Source organism: Oenanthe melanoleuca, chromosome Z (assembly GCF_029582105.1).
Source record: "Oenanthe melanoleuca isolate GR-GAL-2019-014 chromosome Z, OMel1.0, whole genome shotgun sequence".
NCBI lineage: Eukaryota > Metazoa > Chordata > Aves > Passeriformes > Muscicapidae > Oenanthe > Oenanthe melanoleuca.
Genome location: NC_079362.1, coordinates 11,572,814 through 11,593,991, shown reverse-complemented (window position 1 = coordinate 11,593,991; position 21,178 = coordinate 11,572,814). Strand labels below are relative to the sequence as shown.

The 21,178-nt window shown below is 38.4% G+C and overlaps 1 protein-coding gene across 2 annotated transcripts in view; it reads right to left on the bottom strand.

Annotated features, from left to right (window-relative positions):
• Nucleotides 1–20,505, bottom strand: part of TRPM3 (transient receptor potential cation channel subfamily M member 3) — a 263,965-nt gene extending 243,460 nt beyond the window's left edge. For both annotated transcript variants that reach the window (XM_056513620.1, XM_056513622.1), the window contains exon 1: nt 20,109–20,505. In XM_056513620.1, the coding sequence (XP_056369595.1) occupies nt 20,109–20,198 (90 nt within the window). In that variant the 5' untranslated portion in view covers nt 20,199–20,505. The remainder of the gene's footprint in view (nt 1–20,108) is intronic.
• Between the last annotated feature and the right edge of the window lie 673 nt (nt 20,506–21,178).

Genomic DNA, 21,178 nt, shown 5'->3' with positions numbered 1-21,178 from the left:
ACCAGAATTTAATTTAGTTTTTGGAAAGTGTAAAGATACACTACAAGGGAAGTGGTTCTTGAAATATAAATTCATCTCAAATGGGGAAAAAAAAAAAAAGACATTCAAAATATTTAATAATATATGGTGAATTTTTTCCCCTGATTGATGGTTCAACTACCCCCGTGATTTATGTAAGAATGTATATAATCTCAGCTCATCATATGATATATGTCCATAAGACAACCTAATGCTGGCTTCATAGTGAAATGTGAATGTATGGAAATCCAAGTCAAAAAACCTTAAGTTTCACAGAATAAAAATACGATCTGAAGAAATAACTTTCTACATATCTATTGTGAATAAAGTATAATGTCATGGCAAAAACAGAAATCAGTGTTATAAATCTCCTATTACAGAGTAGACAAGCAGGAATGCCGAATTTACAGGGCTTACAGGAAAAAAATGCAAACTAGGAATGTGCAACAAAGTGCATGTAACCTGAAAAGACAAATCACTCAGCTGGAAAAGATGCTCTATAAGAGTAAACCATTCCACAGAAAAGCAAATATTCTGGATAAAGGAAATGTATGGATTTGCAGAGAATTGCATTCTTATAATGAAGGCAGAAGTCAACTATCAATAGACGTTATAAATCCTCACATTGTAGGGTTTTAGGTAAGATAATAAAACAAAAATGGGTTTCTTCAAGCAATGTCTTGTGATACTCCATAAGGTGATAACAAAGTCAACTGCATCTTCACGTGCTGTATGCAACCCAATGAACTGGAATCCTCGTCAGCCTCCAGAACAGCAATTAGCCAGCTGATCTGAGCAGAAGAATGGATCCTCACACAGAAAGTGCAAGAGTAACCCAAGGCCTACAAACCTTGTTGAGATCAGTAACACTGCATTTGGACTAGATGTATCCAAATACACTTGAGGTTGGTGTTCAGGGCTCAGTATGGGGCTAGCTTTGTTTAACATCCTTGTTGATGAGGGGACCTGGACAAGGGCATGGAGTGCACCCAAGTTTGCAGATGGCAGGTTGAGTCCTAGTGTTCATCTGCTAGAGGGCAGGAAGGCTCTGAGAGGGATCTGAACAGACCGGAACAATGGGCTGAGGCCAACTGCATGAGTTCCAGTAAGGTGAAGAGCTGGGTCCTTGGGTCACAACAGCCACATGCAGTGCCACAGACTTGGGGGACAGTGGCTGGAAAGGTGCCCAGTGGGAAAGGACCCAGGGGTGGTGGTCAACAGCAGCTGAACACGAGCCAGCTGTGCCCAGGTGGCCAGAAAGGCAGTGGCATCCTGGCCTGCAGCAGCAACAGTGTGGCCAGCAGGAGCTTGAGTCCTGTGTGCAGTTCTGGGCCCCTCATGGCCAGAGAGACACTAAGGTGCAGGACCAGAGAAGGGCAACAGAGCTGGTGAAGGGTCTGGAGCACAAGTCCTGTGAGGAGTGGCTGGGGAAATGGAAGTGTTTAACCCAAGGGAAAAGGAGGTAAAGAGGGGGATGGAGGGAAGGGAGTAATTGCTCTCTGCAGCTGCCTGAAAGGATGCTGTCAGTTTTGGTCTCTTCTCCCAGGTAACAAGTGACAGGACAAGAAGAAATGGCCTCGACTTCTACCTGGGGAGTTTTATATTTGAGGAAAAAAAAAAAAAAATCACACAAAGGAATGTAAAGCATTGGAACAGACTGCCAAGGTAGGTGGTGGAGTCATCATCCTGGAAGTGTTCAAAAACTCTGGGGATATGGCACTTGAGATATGATCTACTGTTGAAAATGGTGATTTGAAATTTGAAAATGGCTCCCTATGAAAAGGAAACTGAAAAAATTGCATTGCTCTCAAAAACAGAGAGCATAAAAAAAATTTATCTTAAAAAAAATGGAAGATACCTTGTCTTCACCAGTTTCACCTAACTAACAATCACAACTGAAGTGAATTCAATGTTAAATATACTTTAAAGCAACAAAAGGATAAGAATGTTTGTCAGTTCACTAAAATATTGCATTTCCATCACAAGTTTCCCGTAAAATAAAACATAGCAGACTTGTGAGAAAAAAGATTTTCACTAGTGTTTCAAAGTAATTTTTTCAGTTGGTCATAAATTATTTGCAGATAAGTACGCAAAAATAGATCAAATAAATTCTACAAAATAAGACTGCATCTAATGAATCCCTGTCAATCCAGACACAGCGACTGAAAAATTAGCACTATTTGAGTGTGACCTCAGCAAAGTCTGTACAAGCACCTTCTCTGATGATCTCTGTAAGATTTGGAGTAAAATTCCATAGAATCTGAAATAGTGCCAAATCCATCCATGTCTGAAGATACCACACAAATGCATCAGACTAGCAGCATCATTCAGAAAAAATCCACAACAATATAATAAGAAAGAAATGAAAGCACAAAAAAAAGACATCTGCATGACTTTATCTTATGAAAATTCAGACAACTGAGTATGTTACAACTTATGTTATGTAAAAGACCCAAATGCAAGCAATCAATATATCAGGTTATGAAGTACATTATCTATTAAAAAAAAACAAAAACAAAAAAACAAAAAAACAGCCAAAAAACCCCCCAACTTATGGTGCATATTATTATGGTGCTAGCCCTGAAATTCCCCATGGACTTTATTTTTAAATCGCCATTCATTTTTCTACATCCTAATTCATTTTATGCATTCGTATCTGAGCACAACAAAATGTTTCTGCCATAGGTAGAAGTAATCCAAAGTCTACAAAACAATAGAGGCAAAATTTATGGACATAATTTCTGTTTTGCCATTATATGGTTCCAGTCAGGAAAACGAGGGACTAAAAATTGCAGTAAGACAACATGGTACCACAAGAGTCAAAATCAGCCAACTGCAAACAATGCATGTTTTCTAACAAACTAGGTCTCTATGTTGGCTGTACATTCACCTGAGTGAAATCAGGACCTGGAGGATGGTTGAAGGGGCATATATTCAATAACGGGGTATTATCACACTGCTTGGGGTAATATAACCATTTCCTAACAAAAATTAATTATCTGAAGAGGCTGACAATGCTTTCTCTTAATTCTTTTTCCTTTTTCAGGCATCTGATTGCAGCAACTACACAATTAAAACACTTAGTGTTTCTTTTAAGATAATTTTGTTTATACCTTTTGTTTGCTCCTGCACAGATCCTGAGTGTGATAAACATGGAACGTTGCTTTATTCATCTCAGATATATGTATTTTTGCACAATTGCTGGATTGCAAGGATTGACCAGGCAGATTATTATCTGTAGTAGTATAGCTTTTGCGTTCTGATGAAAATTTCATTTTAATCAAGGCTTCATAATTATGTAGCTAATTATCATATTAAAAAAAATATTAAGTACCTGTATCAGAAAATTAATTTTTTTACCTAGAGACTTATACCTGCATTTTATTTATATCTTTACTCTGAATGGCCTTGGAAAGAATACTATATTTATCACTTTCCCTATGAACATTTGAAAAGAAATTAGTAACAATCTGAAAAAGAAAAATTATTTGTATTTGTGTGAACCATGTATTCTGTCACAACAAAACATTAAGTCTGGGCTGAAATATGCAGGTGATTAGGTAAATTTTCATATCAATGAAATAGAAGTACTTCAAAGCAGAGAAGTATTTACTTATTCCAAATTAGATAGGTAAAGTGCCAAACAGTGCCTTTGTCTGAGACATAACTGTGGGTTCTTAGTGATTACATGAATGACCAGAACCTTATTCTTTTATGCTCCATCAGAAAAACCTCCACAGTCAATCTAACTCTTTACTGACATACTGGTTCAGCTCAGTAGCTCACAACTTGTACAATTACGTTTGCATCATTAATGTTACCTACTTTCTTCCCCTGAATTCTCTCTCAGTCAATTAATCAATCTCAAATTTGTTGGCTCATACAACATGAAAGCATCACAAATTGAGAAGCTACTGCTCTAGGTTCCCACTACTTCCTTTGTTTCAAATCCAAACACGGGTTTATAAAATATTAAGGTGAATACAATATTTCTTAAACAACAATTAGAAATGGGAATAATGACAGAATACATGATATTTAGTCATGACAAATAACCCAAACATTAAGTCAACTAAGAATTCATGATTTTAAAATTTGTATTGTATCAGAACTGCTATACATTATCACACAACAGACCATATTATTTACTAAGAAAGATGATATTTCTCTGTCTTTTCATCCAAAAGCATCCTAATTCAATGCAATGAGTTTTTGTTTCCAGCTCCTGTTGATAAATTAGTTTAAGAAGAAAAATGAGATCTGTTTCTATTATATTTAAGTAATTCAAAGCCATTCCAAAATCACATGATCTGACCTTCAGGAGATTGTAGATATCCATGTTTCCCTCAGTTATTTTTGATTAAAACATTTCCAATCTTGTTGTTAAAGCCAGGCACCCACAATAAACCATTCACTCATCCTCCTCTGCTATAGTTGAGGGGAAAGAAAAACCAAACAGCCCATGAGTTGAGATAACAATTGGGAAGAAACACTTTAAGGGCAAAACAGGCTCAAATTCAAATTGTATAAAGAAAATTTATTAACAGAACTAAAAAAGGATAATGAGAACTAAAATAAACCTTTAGAACACCTTTTTATGCTCTTCAGCCCCTCCTCCCTTCCCACCGACAGGACAGGGCATGGGAGTTTTGGTCAGTTTTTAATTTGAAATCTTTCTTCAGTTCACTTGGGGAGAGAAGTCTCTTCTGCTATGCCATGGGGTCCTTCCCACTATTCGTTGTCAGTGAACTTTTCCAGTGTGGTTCTAGTTTCCACGAGTAGTAGTATCACCCAACCTGCTGTAATGTGAGTCCCTCCCACAGGCACTTTATTTCATGTATCCTTACAAGAAAGAATTGATAAGTATGCTTGGGATCTCCTACACTGTATGCCCTCCTTCAGATTGTGCCCACAATCATTTTTAAGTGCCATGACGCAAAATCTACAAGATGTAGAATGGGAATACATTCAACTCAGTTGGAGCTGAGTGACTCTTCCACAGCACTGGTTTACTAATGCACAATAGGCTGGAAAGAAATCTACTTCAGATGACGGATGTCTAACACCAGGAAATAAAAAATAAAGCCTGCACCACAAACAGCAATTGATGGGTATGATTCCCAGTGTCAATACTGAAGAAATAATTTCTCAGCTTTTCAGAGAGGTATCATTCATGTTTTCCTTTGAAAAGGAACAGTGAGTTTGAAAGTGAAGAAAAATATTGAATTCCTAATTTCACACCTAATTTCACTAGAAACTCTTTTGCTTCTATTTTCCATATTAATACCTTGATTAATGCTTCAAACACAGGGCAGATTTTGTGAAGGAAACAGTCTAATGGCTGCTTAGTAGTTTAGCCTGAAAATTGGGTCATATCAGTGCACTCTCCTAAGAGGATTATTTAGCCATAAAAACATTTCTACTATATATTTTTATTCATTGAAGACTAAGGGAAATAGAGCTCAGGCTTTAAAAGTTTTTTTCCCCAAAGTATGTTTTATCTAAGTGTCAATGTACAGTATGCACAAATCTGTAAAAATAAAGGTGTTTAAGAAAATGGGAAAGAGAGGGAACTAATGTACCATTCAGATTCCTCGACTGTTTACAGTTCTTTTACCACTTTGAATGATTCAAGTGAGACTAGAAAGTCTTCCATGGCTCCCCTTGGTGCTCTATTGCTCCCTCCTCCAAATAAATAATAAATAAATCTGATCACTTTTGCATCCCCATGCAAGGATTTATCCAAGGCTTGGGCTCTGATTGCCCCAGTCACTTTCCAGATCATGAAACTAATGCGGGGTAGCAAGCCCACCACAGCTTAGGGCTGGAATGAGACCATTGAGATGACTGGAGACAATCTGACCCAGAGCCTGAGCCCTCTGTCAGAGTCGCCTCTCAGAGCTTTGTGGCCTTTCAGTTTCCATCCAGTTGTGCTCCACATCAACCAGCATCAGCCACTGTCTCTGTGGCAGACAGCAGAGACATCCAAAGGAGATCCCAGAGTCTTTGCTCTTCATCATCCTCAAACCATTTTCCTAGAACCCTTGCAGCCATGACTGGAGCAGCACAACCTTGTGGTTAACTGACAGTAGGGATTCTTGTGCTTCTCTCTGGGAAGGAGATAGATGGAGCCTGAAAACAAAACCCTGCCTCAAGATCCTTGGGGATGCTTCCTCCACCGTAGCTGTGAGTGGTGCCTTAGACCTATTCATAAAGAATCAAAAGAAGTCCTGCCAAAGAAATGATGGATAGCCTCACTGTGCATTGCTGTGTAAAACAAGTAAATATTCAAATTGAAATGAAGTAGGTCACAGAAAACAAACAACTTGACAGCATGAGGCTGATAAAAATTGCTAGCTCAACTGCTAGCATGTGTAAGAGCCAGAGACACAGCAGCTCTCTGAACTTTGCAAAAGCTGCCAGTTGCTGCAAATCTGTTTCTTCAATCATGATACAATCAGCCATCCCAACAAATTTGTGAGACACTCAGATGCAAAGCCATTGCTGCAAAACAACTCCAGAACATAACTGCAATGTAATGGGTACCTAGAAACCATTCTGCTTCACATCTATAGAATACATACAAAGTTTGTCACCTATCCCCCTTGATGTATCTGCTGCCACCAAGTACTGAGAGTAACTTCAGAAGATTCTTCTGACAACTCCTGAATTCAAGGAGCTTCTATGATAACAGCCTTGCAGTTGCAGTGCTGTTCTGCACTACTTAAGTGTTTAAAAATATATCTTTGTCCACATTTTAAAACAGAACAGACACCAGGACATTTTCTTTGAAGATTAACAGTCTTTGCTCCATTTGAAAACTCAAAAAACATTTGAGTGAAAGATCAAATCAGGAAGGCATAAATCACAAAGTTTCTCCAGTTAGATCAGGCTCAGGTCCACAAAACCTGTTTCAGTGCTTACACATGCTTGTGACCACACCTTGTTTCCATTACTTTTGTCCTGACACTCTGCATCCTCTGGTTTCACCTCCACTGGACCCTCCTTCTAGGTATACAAAGGCAGAGATATGATTTCTCCTCTACATTCCTTTCCTATAGTTGAACAAACCAAGTGCTTTTTTGCACATCATGTGTGAAACTCTCTGACAAATTTAGTGGTCTCCACCAGATTCAACTTCAGAAGTTCATATGCCTCCTGTTCTGGGGACCCCATAACTGGACACAGCACTCAGATACATTCTCACAAATAGACAGATGGGATTACTTCATAGTGCCCCTGAGTAATAAAACCTTTTAGATTCAACCACTTTCCTTGACCCCTGCTGCCCCCAGCTCTAACAGAGTGCAGGATGCAACTGGTCCTCTGCTGAAACAGCATGCTGCTGCCCCCTCTTCAACCTTTCTGTTCACCATGAACTCCAGTTTCCACCACTATTTCAAGTACTGAAAATAAAATAGCAAATGGGAAGTCAAGTAATGTTTTAACATTTGCATAAATTATCTACATGCAGCATCCAGATGTAAATTCAGTCATTTTGCTGACCATACTAAACTAGGAAGAACTGTTAACTCCCTTGAGGATAGAGGGGCCTTAGAGAGAGCTTTGGACAGATTAGAGAGCTGGGCCACCAAGTTAAATTGAACAAGAGCAAGTGCTGGATTCTGCCTCTGAGACATTATTATCCTGGTTGTATGTACTAACTGGGGATGCGAGGGTGCAGAGCACCCCCACAGCAGGACATCTGGCAAGATCCCTCAAGATAATGAGAAAGAGCAGATAAGGTTACCTGGTTTGTTTGGCTTGAGGAAGAGGGGCTGAGGGGTGACCCCATAACAGCCTACAGCTACCTCAAGGAGGGCAGCAGAGGAAGAAAGGCTGATTTCCTCTCTGGTAAACAGTGACAGGACACAAGAAAAGGGCTTGAAGTTTCCTTGGAGGGAGTACAGATCGGACATTAGGAACAGGCTCTTCATCCACAGGGTGGATGTCACTGGGATCATGCTCCACAGGGAAGCAGTCAGAGTACCAAGTCTATCAAAGTTCAAGGACAGACTGATTAAGTTATATGATTTAGTTTTAAAAGTTCTGCACTGACTTAAGAGTTTTGGAGTCAATGGTCCTACGATCCTTATGGGTCCCTTCCAATCCCAGATATTCTGTAACTTTGTGATTCCAAGAATATGTGGATGAGCTAACTAATTTTAGCTCAAATCAGGAATTATTAATCTGCTCAGCCCGCAATGAGATTGGGAAGCAGAGAGCAAACAGCAGCTGGTGAAAGGATTAACTTGGTTAGGTAAACTTTCTGCAACAAACTGATATTAGTAATAAAACATTCTAAAATGCATCTGTATTTTCTTTTGTGCATGAAATCCAAAGAAATTTCTTAAATTTTAACTTTTCTCTTTTCATCTGCTTTATTTTATTTATAAAGTCTTGTCACTATTTCTGTTGTCAACCTACTTCAATTTTTTAAATAAGCCACTTCTATGAATGGAATTTAAAAAACCTAAGCAGTACAAACAGAGATCTGCTAATATGTATGTTATCCAAAAAGATGGGATATATTAATAATCACTGCTTTAAGTCTAATGCGTATTCAGATCACATATCAACTACACAAATGAGATATCGGCATCTCAACCCTTACTGAAACTTTTCTGATTTTTTTTATATTAACACTGAAACAAGTGTGTTGTATTTTGTTGCCTGTGGCCCCCAGTGAAAAGCTGAAAGTCCTCACAGCAGGAAACAAGTGTTTTAATGACAGTTGATTTGAGTTTTTGAGAAACATATCAAATGTAAAATGCAGAAGCACAGCCTATTGCTTCATGGAAGCACAGAACAAGAGACCCAGAAAGACCTTAAATTTTAGTGGAATGGTTTTGATACAGACCCATTACAAGTTCCTTATCTTAGCAATTTTGATTTCTTCAGCTTTAGGAAACAAAATAGCAGGCTGTTATTGCTAATTGGGACTTTACTTCCAGAGTGTGATGACTCAGCAGCTTCCACAAAATCAGTCTACATTCAAGGGATATTAATTCCAAGCACACAAAAATAAGGCACTATAAAGCAACTTCGAGGATATTAATGGTAGCCTTATTCATGATGATACACAATACATGCTTCCAAAGTGGAATTTTTAACTGGCAGAAATCTTTTCTAGACTATTCATACACATCCATTGTATCCAACTGCATTATGGTAAAAATGCTATGGCAGAAGAGACACGTGCTGTCTGTTCAAACTGTGTAGCAGTATTAACCTTGTTTTGTCCAAGGCTAAAGAAGAAAGTGTGAACTAGGGTCAACAGTCACGTCAGCCAAGCTTAAACCACCACTGGAGAGAAATCTTTCCTGACATGAAATGACCTCTGAGTTTCAAATGAGCATTTACTACCATGTGCTAAGAGTAGAATTAGGCTTGGGATGACTGTCAAAAAGCATCTAGTCATCAACGCTAGAAGCAACATCACATCAAGTGATCCACTGATACTGAATAAATTGTATTCCACACAACAAGCTGAAGGAGTATACTCTACAATGCATTTCCAAAGCACCAGGAGCCAGCACCCCACCACTGATGTGGTTTTCCTATGATAAAATCTCATCTTCTGATTACATCAATGCGACCCAGGGCTACAATTGCCATGGATGATTAACATATACTTTCTGCCCAAAGAAAATGAGAAATAAATTTTTTTCTATGTTATGCTTCTCATCAATTTAATTAATAAATATTCCACGTACTTCTCTGCAGATACGCATATTTAGTTAATATTAAATAGTTTGCTTTAGCTGTTTGCCCTCCTTATTTATTTTTAGAGGAGTGTGCATGAGATTTGATATAGAAAATAATTGCAGCATTAGTTATCCACACAAGCATTTGCAGCAAAGAAAAGCTGAACATACAGTCAGTCATGAACCAAAATAACATAAAGTGCTTTTTACATATCCTGGACTACTGAACGTTTCCCACTCAAGCTTCAAGCTCTGCTATCTGGCAAATATGGGTTACACCACCCCAAAAATGGGTGTGTCTCCATTGATATAACTGGATTTCAGATGAGTTAGAAATAAATTAATTGTGCTAACATATCTCATGGTGCTGAGATGTTAAATTTTTCAGGTTATTTTGTGCAATCTATTTGCTTATTTTAGTACTTGCTTAAAGACTTCCTATTGTATTCACATTTGTGGCAGACTACAATATTGAGTGAAGAGTAGTTCTTGTCATTGCTCTAACTCTACAGACAACCATTTTATTATGGGATGTTTTAGTAAAGAATATTTGAAGGTTAAATAAAACAGAAAATTTGCATTACTTATGAAATAAAAGTAACAGAAAGAAAATAATCTCATCCTTAGATTTCATATGTTAGTAATAGCAGTTATCAGATTCTTAGAGGAATCAGCTCTCTGTGCAATTTACTATTCCCATCCTGAATAAGCTAAAGCTCCCACAGTTACCATTAATAAGGAACTGCACAGGATATTTTTGCCTTGATAGGTCAGATTTTTATCTTTACATTTTTCTTAAGTAACAGCATGTATCAAGATAAAATAAGCTTATCACATTTAATTTCCCACTAGGATATCTCTGAAAACATTTTTTTATTCTCCCCCCTCCCCTCTAATTGTATTTGAAGGCTCAAAATCACCTTTTTATTCCAGAGATATACACATACACATTAAATTTCCTCATTTGTATGCAATAAAAATAGCACATATGCTTTAAATTCAGTGTCCTAATAATTACTGTGCTGCTGATTGTCCCCCACACTGATTTTCAAAATTTCTTTGCTAATGTGGCCATTAGAAAGAATTGGCTTTATTGCAACATGAAGAAACAAGAATATTTCTGCTGTGCAAATAGAAAGGGACTGGCTCTCCCTAAACTCTCCCTGAAGTCATAGTTGCTAGTCAACTCATGTTCTTGTAAAGTCACTTAAATCAGGAAGATATGGGCAATTTAACAGAAGTGTTATTCAGTGTCTTCAGGACACTGGAATGAAGGAGGGTTATGATACCTTCTGTTTCCTTATGAACCCTTTCCCAGTTTATAGAGCTAGGATTAGAATGGAAGACTGAGCAGGAGTCTCACATATCCATGCTGGTCTTTCCAGTAAGATACCTGGCATCTAGAGAAAGAGAGAAAAAGATGAGCCACAAGGGACTCTCTGACTTCTAACGTCTAACTTCTGTGGAGGACTTAGTGGAATAAATAATCTAATAATCTTTATTGGAAGATAACAAAGAGCCATATATCATGGATCTATTAAACTAGCCAATTTCCAAACACTGCACATGAATTTTTCAGCAGAAAAGCTGCCACATCTGTCCCCTCTGCTTACAGTGGGCGAAACAAGAAATCATAGAATTTAAGTGCAGCAAGAAAGTTCCAGGCAGATACCTCAGTAACATACATAGACTCACTGAAAAGATTGACAGTGGGGTTATGGTTTTAGGAACTTAGAAAAACACCTGTAAGAAATCATGCATGTTGAAGCAGTTCTAGTGGCAGAGTAGAATAAGCATGTCTCCTTTCACAGCGTATCTCAATTTATCCTGGTATCACAGAAGAAAGAAAGTGTAGGACCTCTAAAAAATTGACACCATATTCTTATTTAAGACAAGTTTAGATTTGAACTGAATAATTTAAAAAGGTACATGGTTTCCAAGAAGTATCACTTTGCAGCCAGCAGTATCAAGGACAGCCAAAATTAAAGCCATAACATCCAAACCCAAAGGGATACCTCTAACTACTGCTCTGATTGTCTTAACAAGCATTTTGGGCAATCTTCATGCCTGATCTACCTATCCTTCAGCCAGAGAGAGTTGACCTCTTCCTTGGCTGGCTTAGGCAAGCTGGATTGCAAATTGCAATTTCATTGTCACCATTATTGGCATCATAACCTGACACCACTACTTTTCTGTGAACACAGGCTAAGAAGATAAATATCTGGAAACTTCTTTGAGTAGTGCAGTTCAGGAAAAGGCCAGTAAGGCATTGGGCAGAAATGTAGGGACAAAAAATGAGAAAAGCTGTAGTATTATGTCAGGGTTGTGCAGATATTCACAGTTTTAATATAAGAGTGTACAATTTGCAACCAGAAAAAAACACTGTTCATCAAACCTGTTCATATCCTGCATAAGACACTACCTAATAATTTGAAGTACTGAACAGAAAAGTTGAATAGGGTATTTGGAAAATCCCTTCTGCTATTCAGAACACTAAGAAAATACTACATACAATCACAGGAAAGTCAGTCTGAAAGGTCCTCAGATTACCCTGCAATTAATTTATCCAGGTGTTTTGGTCTCTCTTCGTAGCTACATGCAAAGATGAACATCCAGCCATTGCATGCAAAACAGTTGTGATATTTCATTATAACAGACCCAGTGGCAACATGCCACACCAGTTCAATACAACAGTCAGTTAATAAAAGGGCATCCTTCTGAAACAAAATGATAGATCCTGCCTAAATTCTTAATTATGATGGCTCAGTAAGTTGCTATCTCTTCTATCTCCATTTACAAGCAACAGGTGAGGACAAAGGTAAAAGAAAAACAGTGTTTCACTCAATCACCCTCTTACTAATGAAAAGTCCTCCTGGTGATTGTTCCAATTACATAATCGAATCCTGGTATTTTCTTCAGTAACTTCCTTTACACTTCTAAAAACACTTTGTCAGACTGCTTCATGTCATCATATTACTTGGGGGATCAAAGATATTTTTGATGAAGTGATTTTATTTCATGCTTTATTACCAGCTTTGACATAAATTTCCAGAGAGCCCCAAAGGCATTTCTTTTTACACTGCAGCATAGTCTTGTTATCAATTCAGGTGGAATAAAACCACTCAGCTTCACTTTATGGTCTTGTGCCCTAAATTTTTCACGTGGAACCCTCTCAAACATAAGGAACAGTGCAGCAGAACACTAAAATCTTAAGCTCTTAGGACAAGATTCTTCTAGCACATTGCACCTGTGATCCCTTGATTGCATGATTTCTACATTTAGTAGCATTTTACAATTATATTGAAACAATACTTGGCTCAGAACAAGTGCTCTTAGCTTTTTTTCTTCTATTAATATACATCAAAAATACTTTAAAAATATTTTATTTCTCTGGAAATGACTGTAAATCATCTCTTATGCAGTCACAAATTAGAAATCTTGCTTCTGATAAGCAAGTTTAATGAAATGTTTCATGTATTATCCATTAAAGTGGGAAATGGTGCCATTTGCCTACCTCTTGTAAACACCCAAATCTGAAGAGGCTAAACCTCATGAGAAGCAGAGATCAAGTCAAAACCTTCTGTGTGCAGGAAAAAAATAATTAAATCCTAGAGTATTCCCTGAAACACCATCTTCGTCACTGTAACCCTTTGGCCGTGTGGCACAGAGGAAGGAAAAATCTCACTGCACTATACAGGATGAATGTAGAGACACTAATGAAAGCTAGGTTAAGGGAAAACACTGAGAATAATATTGAGGTGCATGAGGATAAAAACCTGTAGCAGTTGCAGATTCCTTATTTTACACAGCTAAGTATTTTTCTGCTGTAGCTGCTGCAACAAGACTGAAAATTTAACATTATCTTTTCTATCACTTGTTCGTTTTTAAAAAAAAAAAACACTTACATGGTACTGACATACCTAGAAAGAAAAATATTTTGGTTTTATTCCCTAAGATTTTCTCGTTTAAAATAAGCAACTTTGCATTCACAGGGCTCTTTCTTTTGAAAATCAAAACTACTTTTTCCCTTTACATGACATTAGTAGACTAGAGTCTCTGACATCAAAATGGCACTGATGTGTCTACCTCTTCCATCTAGGTTTTTCCATGGAAACATGACTTCCACCTCTACACTCTTTGTTTTTATCCCTTAGTCTATTTTTCCTTAATTGGTAATAGATCCCTTGTTGTGGAAATTAACTTGGTGCTACATCTCTTCCAAGTCAGTGGGCATCAGCCCAAGTCATACTCATGGAAAAGATGCATCCAATAAGGCAAACAGTGAACAAGCTCTGATTTGCCCCGGGTCACATAAAAAATGTACACTGCACCAAAGAATTAACCAGAGAGTGCTTTATATAAAATGGAAAAATAATTATCGACTTCCACATTTAATTTCCTTTCAGAAATGAACTGGCATAATCTGTCAGAAAATCCTTACACATTAACATGCCCAGTAGCCACATTAAAGGGATCAGCTCAACTTACTACTGATGAGAAGCATGACTTCAAGAAATAAGCAGTGTTTGAAAATGTGTAGCCTCCAAAAGGCATATTATCAGTTCTTCAACCTCAGCTGTGAAATGTCACCACCATTGTGCCATTACTTTGTTATAGAATGTGACATACTAGAGGTACAGCTGACAGCTGAGCAGAGTAATGCAAGCACACCTCTGCAAAGGTGTTGTGAAGTTACACTGCAACACCCATTGCTCCCCTGATTTGGGGTGAAAATGAATTTTTTACATTAAAGTGGAAGACTGCAAAGACAGCAATGCCCTAGCCTCATGTCTCCTTCCTGCCATCTTTAAATGGTGAAACTGTTGACACAAGGAACAGAACACAGAATGGAACACGCAGTCTTTTTCTTTGCTGGAAACAGGACTTTTGTTCTTCTAAGGACAAATAAACACCAGAGAACACGTGTGAATCAGTATCAGAAACGCGCAAAATGTATTACAAAGGTGATAGATACAACTGTGTTCTTTCTGTCAGGAAAGCAGAAGTTTATAAAATAATTTCTTTCTGAATAAAACTTACATGCACGCATAAAACTCATCTGTATTTCACACCATATACAGCATCCCACCATGCACAGAGGTGTGACTAGTTTTTTTATTAGTGAATTTATAAAAAGATTGTCACACTGACTGATACTTCTCCATGCCTGTGTGTCAGTCTGATGTTGGGCTTCTCCAAATGCATCAAATCCTCCTGAGGGATGCACAGTGTTGGCTCATTCATTATTACAATTTAACTCAGTAAGCTGAGTGCAGACACAGGTAAACTACTACCTGAATTTTACTACCCATTTTGTACACACTACTTTCAAAAACATTTGGTATGCCACCTCAGAAATTATAACCATATGTATTAGGATCTGTTTCAAGAATCTCAGTTTTTCAGTCAAGACTTAGTAAACCTGTCTTCTCATTTTGTTGCAGTTTGAAGGGCGGATATTGTAAACTAACTAAAATAATAATCAGAATTCTTATTCATTAAGCATAAGCTAGAAGACCTCACTGCAAACTGGACATCAAAAGAGTAGCAAAGAGTAAAAAAAACCTCAGCATTTTGACTGCCTTTGTGTTTAAATTTTTGCACATTTTCTCATTGATAGTTAGTAAAATAGCATAAAAAGCTTATGGTTCTGTTTCTGAAGACCACACAATCTAACATTACCCTCTCATTATTATGGCACACAAATCCACCTTTCAAGTATTTTAAAAAATGCTTTATCAAACGTATCTCTCCTGAAATATCAGTATAAACTTCTTTTAAAAATTCCTCAATCCATTTGAGAAATAAAAGCTGCAACTTTCTTCTCTCTTACAATCACTTTTTCTCACAGTAGGGGCTTCAGAAATATAAACATTTACTGTTTAATAAAGAACAAACTTCACTCCTCCATCATTCTAGAGAAGCAATATTCTTCCCCCAGTCTGGCAAATCAATTTTTTTTTAATTATCCTGAAATAAAATTATATTTGATAATGAAATAGCAGTGCAATTTTAGTTGATGTAAGCCATTGAACAGTGTGGTATTTCACCATGTACCTTAACAAAGCCTGCCTGGTATTTCCCAGTCTTTATTCTGGTAGGCACCTCTTTATGGACATAACCAAACTTGCCATAGGAGAACTATTGTCCACCCTTTTTATTCACATATATGAGCCCAGTGAAAATTTCATATCTATGTAGTGTCACATTCAAAAGACACTTTGTCTCACTTCAATCAGCTGTTTTTCATGTTTTTAATTTTCTGTTGGGTTGCCTTGCGCATTCTTGGTAGGGCAATTAAATAATAATAATTCAAAAAAAGAAGACCCAGATTTTCATTTGGTAAGAAATTTAGTGTCTAATCTCTTTAATCTTCTGCCAGTTCAGGAGCTAGGATAGACTAGTGTCCAAGTCAGGTAAACGTTCTTAATTATTTCATAGAGTTAAGGTGGCATTTTTGCCAAGCTGTATGTTGGGGAAGAATAGCCAAAATATTTCCCCCAGTGTTTCTTCTGATTGACTTTGTTTCCTTTACTTTGGTCTTTCCAAAGTTCCTGTCTTACAAGCCTAGTTATTGACATACAAGCCAGATTCATTTTCAGGAAAAAATTTACTAGTCCTATTAAGAAAAAAAGTGGGTAATTTGTTGCTTTTCAAGCATTTGATACAGTATTTCTACACTTGCACATCTATAAATCTGTGGTGTTAAAACTTATTGCACATTGCAGACTTTTTTTTATTCAGTCTCTTTTTTGCATTTATTTTTATTTTTCTTGAAATGTTGCCCATTTCTTGACCGCATGGCATATATTATATCTGTTTCAAGCAGAAGTACAACATCTGCACCTTCTCCTAGGGCACAGTGCCCTCTGAGTGAAGTCTTTAGCATGCTGTCATTCATTCATTCATTCTCTCATTCATTCATTCATTCATTCATTCATTTTTTAAGAACCAAAAACATTGTTCTAAAATGTCTAGGTTTTTTGAAACTAACCTTATTATCTCAGGAGAGTGACAGTTTTGTACAAAGCCACCCTCTCTGCATATGTGCTCAAAGCACTTTTTAGTCCTTTCTTCAGACGGAAGGCATTAGGCAGTGTGTTAGCATGTTTTAAGCATATTGAAACAACTACAAAAAAAATACCAGCATGGAATGTGCTACAGGAAGTAACTTATTAGAAGAAAAAAACGGGAACAGTGAAGAATGAGATGATGACACAAGTGGTAAAAACCTTCTCCAATAAATCGTTTCAATCTGTACTCCAGTACAGCTCCTAGTACTCTATGTGCCTGTCAGAAAAGGAAAAACTGAGAGGACAGCATTATACAACTACACCTAAACATGGGGGTATTAGTGAAGTGGGTAGAACAGAACACATTCCTCGAAGAAAAGCAAAGGGATGAAAACTGGACGGGTCTACAAATCTAGCTTATCAAATTAAATGAGACCACTGTGGCTAGAGCTCTATCCAATTTCAGTTGCACTGCTCATCCATTTCAGTAGGGTGGAACAAGACCTTAACCCACCTGATGAATAACTCCCTTCAGTACCTATTTCAAAAACAGTAACTTCAAGACAACAAAAAGAGCCTTGCCTCCACACATTTCAGTGTTTATCTAGAGATCCATCACTGCAAAAGCACTGATACTACATTTAAAATTGTATCCACAGGATACTTTAAACTTCAAACTTTCATTGAAAAAAACATGGAAATTATTGAAAAGTTCATACTTTAATAAAGGAGGTCCAGGTAATGTCACAGTGAATTTTTGTGTGCGTAAATGAGGAAATCTCTGCTATCTCTCATTCTTACAAGTTCAGGAAAAAGCTTATTTTGAAACTTAATGGCAATTTAGTTTTTTTCTGGTAGACTAAATTAAATATAGAAATGAAAAAGACACAGTAGTGTTTAACTAAATTTACAATGTATATTGAAATAGAGTTTGACAATGATAGATAAAGCATAGCATAGTAAAAATGTGCCGTAACATATCAGGCTTTGCAAAGTTTATTTTGTTATTGAGGGCACTGTCTGCAGAGAAAAGCTATACAAGAAAGGGTCTACTGAATGACTACTTAGAAACAATATTGCATTAGCCCTTTAGACCACTTAATCCAATTGGAAATTGAGCAATAAAAAAAAAATTAGCTTAGATTATTGCACTTCTCTTTCCAATGTTTTTGGATTTAGAGGAGCACATTTCACTTAGACAAAGAAGAAAAGTTTGTTCTTTATTTTGTGAAGAAAAACATTAAATAGAAAAGAGTACTTTGTATGCGGGAAAATACTTGTACTAATCCTCTGGTAATTTAATGCTGCTGTTATTACACTTCTTTCGTTGATGACAGGAGAATTTCCTCAGGTTGGCTGATGGAATTCAGACAATGTGCCCCTGTTCTTATGTCAGTGATTTGCTTTAAACACATTAATAATAAAAGAAAAAGAGAAGGAGCAAAAATTTAAGCTCTTTGGGGGGATACTTGAAGATGCTGATGTATGCATTTCCCTCTCCAGTCAATGAGCACTGCTCATGAGCTGAGAGAGGAGCCAGAGTTCCACCTTCTTTGCTGTGGTCTTTCCCACACCTCGCACACCCTCTCTGCAGAGCTTGCTTATCTCTGGCTATTTTCCCTGCTCTTTTTAACTCTGCAGGGTCCAGTCACTATCTTTCCTTAATGGGTTATAGCTGTAGCTTCAGAAAATCCTTTTTAGTCATCTCTTTTAATAATGAATCACAATGTTCATCCTTAATAAGCAATGAAGAGAAACCACACGCATGGGGCAACATTAGTCCTCCAAAGAAGAAATACTGCAGACTACACCCCCTCAGCCCCAGATCCACTGGTATTGAGAATGACAGCAAAACTCCCCAGATTTGAGTACTCACACCTCAGCAAAATGATGTTGTTCTAAAAGCATGGGACTGGTAGAGTTTGCATATTCTCATGAGTGCTGCTGGGACTGGGGGGGGAATCCTTTAGGGGGAATCCTTTACAAAACAATCAACGCCACTTTCTGATTTGTTCTGTATTAGTTATGTTTTGATTTTTCAGAAATGTAAGTTTCATCTTTCTTTTGTTCTCTGGAGATGCTCACAATTTACCCCCCAGCAGCCATACATCTGGTTTGGAAATAGTAATATTTTTCAACTGTAGCCCCTTCCAGTGAGGATGTGAAAAATACCTCCTAGGGTACGCAGTATGGTCACTTGTGAATCATATATACAATAATTATACATACAACATATGTCTGCTAAGTGCAATGACATACACTACACTACTTCTCAGGCAGGTTGCAGTAGTAAGAACTGACCTAATTTCCAAGCTACTCACACAAAATCAAATGGTTATATCAAACATTACCATCAAATACATCTGTCAGACTAGCCATGCTTTACCTGGCTGCATATTAATTCCAAAGCCAAACAACCAAACACTATGATGAAATGTAATAAATATTATAATGAATAAAACATTCTATAAAACAAAGCTTATAGGGAAATTACTATATTGCTTTAAATTTCATTTACACTCCAGATAAGATGTTCCAAGAACAAAGAAGACTTATCAGATTAATATAACCTATTTTTTTCTGATTTAATGTAACCTATTTTTCACCAAAAAGTTGATTTAAGAGATTTTCTTTTCCAGCTACAAATGCCTCTAAAACGGCTTCAGTGAGGCACATGGTAGCAATAGTACTTTGCATGCTGAGAACAAGAGCCCTCCACAGTATATAATCACAAATAATTTTTTCAAACAGAAATTACTTCCATTTAAAAACACTTTTAAAGGCACCTTCAAAACTGTGACACTTAAACAAATTAAAAAAAAAAAAAAAAAAATCAGAAAGTTTCACCGATGCTGCCTGCACTGCCAGTCTTTAACTGATCCTATTCCCATGTACAGCTTTTAGCAAACCAAGATAATTTTTTTCCACCCACATACTGCTCCACTTACAAGTTGGTCAGAGTGGTACTGGATCTTCAGGTATTGCCTAGGGGCTAGATAACCCAAAGAACAGATAGCAGAGGGCTGCTCACAAAGGAACACGCCTTAGAAACAGACACCTTCTTCATCCCTGGAAGTTCATAGCTTGATGAGACAAAGCAAACTGAAGCAGAGATGATATCCACCGTCCCTTCCTTCCTTTCTTGCCCCTTTCACAGACCTTCGTCGGCAGAAAAACACACTGAATAAAGACGCACAATACTGGTACCCTCAGGTGTTCACAAGGGGTTTTAAAGGTAGCAGGCAAGGTAATTAATAGTAAAGTTGGGACTATTTCTAAATTAACTTTGCAGCAACAGCGACCGCAGCCCTCCAGGCGGGCGCTCAGGGCAGACACGGGCTCTCGAACGCGAAGCGGGCTCCCACCGTACCTTAAGGAGTCTGACAGAGGGGAGGAAGGCGGCATGGCACAGCTTCCGGATGGTCCAGTTGAGTGGCCGGGGAGCCTCGGTCTGGCTCATGACTGTCCGCAAATCCCACCGGGAGCTCAGCCGCAGACCTGACAGCGCCCACCGCGGAAGCCGCCCTCCGGGGCGCGGGCATCCCACGCTCGGCGCGTCCCGCCCGCGGTGCCGCAGGGCAGAGACTGGGCTCGGCTGGGCTGGGCGGGATGCGCAGGGCTAGGATGGGCTGGGCTCGGCTGGGCTGGGCTGGGCTGGGCGCGGGGGGGCAGCGGCAGCCGCCGAGCCGCCCGCACAGAGCGGAGAGGAGCGGAGCAGCGGCAGCGGCAGCGGCAGCAGGCGGCTCCTGGCGGGGCCGGCAGTGTCCGCGCATTCCCAAGGCGGCCCGAGCGATGGGGCAGCGGCTCCGGCAGCGGAGAGCGGCAGGAATACCGGGATGCAGCGGGGCCAAAAGCAGGGCGCAAGGAAACCGGTTCAGATAAAGCAAGGAAGGGCAACCTGCACTTTCTTTCCCAGAGCATTGCGAGGAAAGGGAAACCGGCATGAGGGGAGGTGGGGCCAAGGCTCAGACAAGAGGGAGACTGAGGCGGGGGTGAAATTAATTCGCTCTTGATCTACTGATAACAATAGCCCTAGGAAGCATTAAATTGATCTGATAGTATCGGTGTGCTAGTGGCAAGTGGCAGTGGTCAGAAGCTGTACTGTAGGAGCATGAGTGCTATCGTACACATCCTGGCAAAAAATCCCCTCAGACAAAGCCAAACCAATATTCAAAGCTCGTCTGAATACTAAATATGTGCTCTAAATAATTCTATCAAAGACATGAAAACATGAAGTAATATTGCTCAGGCAATTCAAGTATGGCAAAATATGTTTCCATTTGGGGCCGTAAATGGTCTTCCCAGGTAATGGAGATGTTCTTAATGGCAGCTCTCCAGCCAAAGTAGGAATACCTTTCCCTCGCCACCTTTTTTTTTTTTTTTTTTTTTTTTTTTTGGTAGGCCATGAAGATTACATGAAGGAAGAGTCAGGAAGTATAA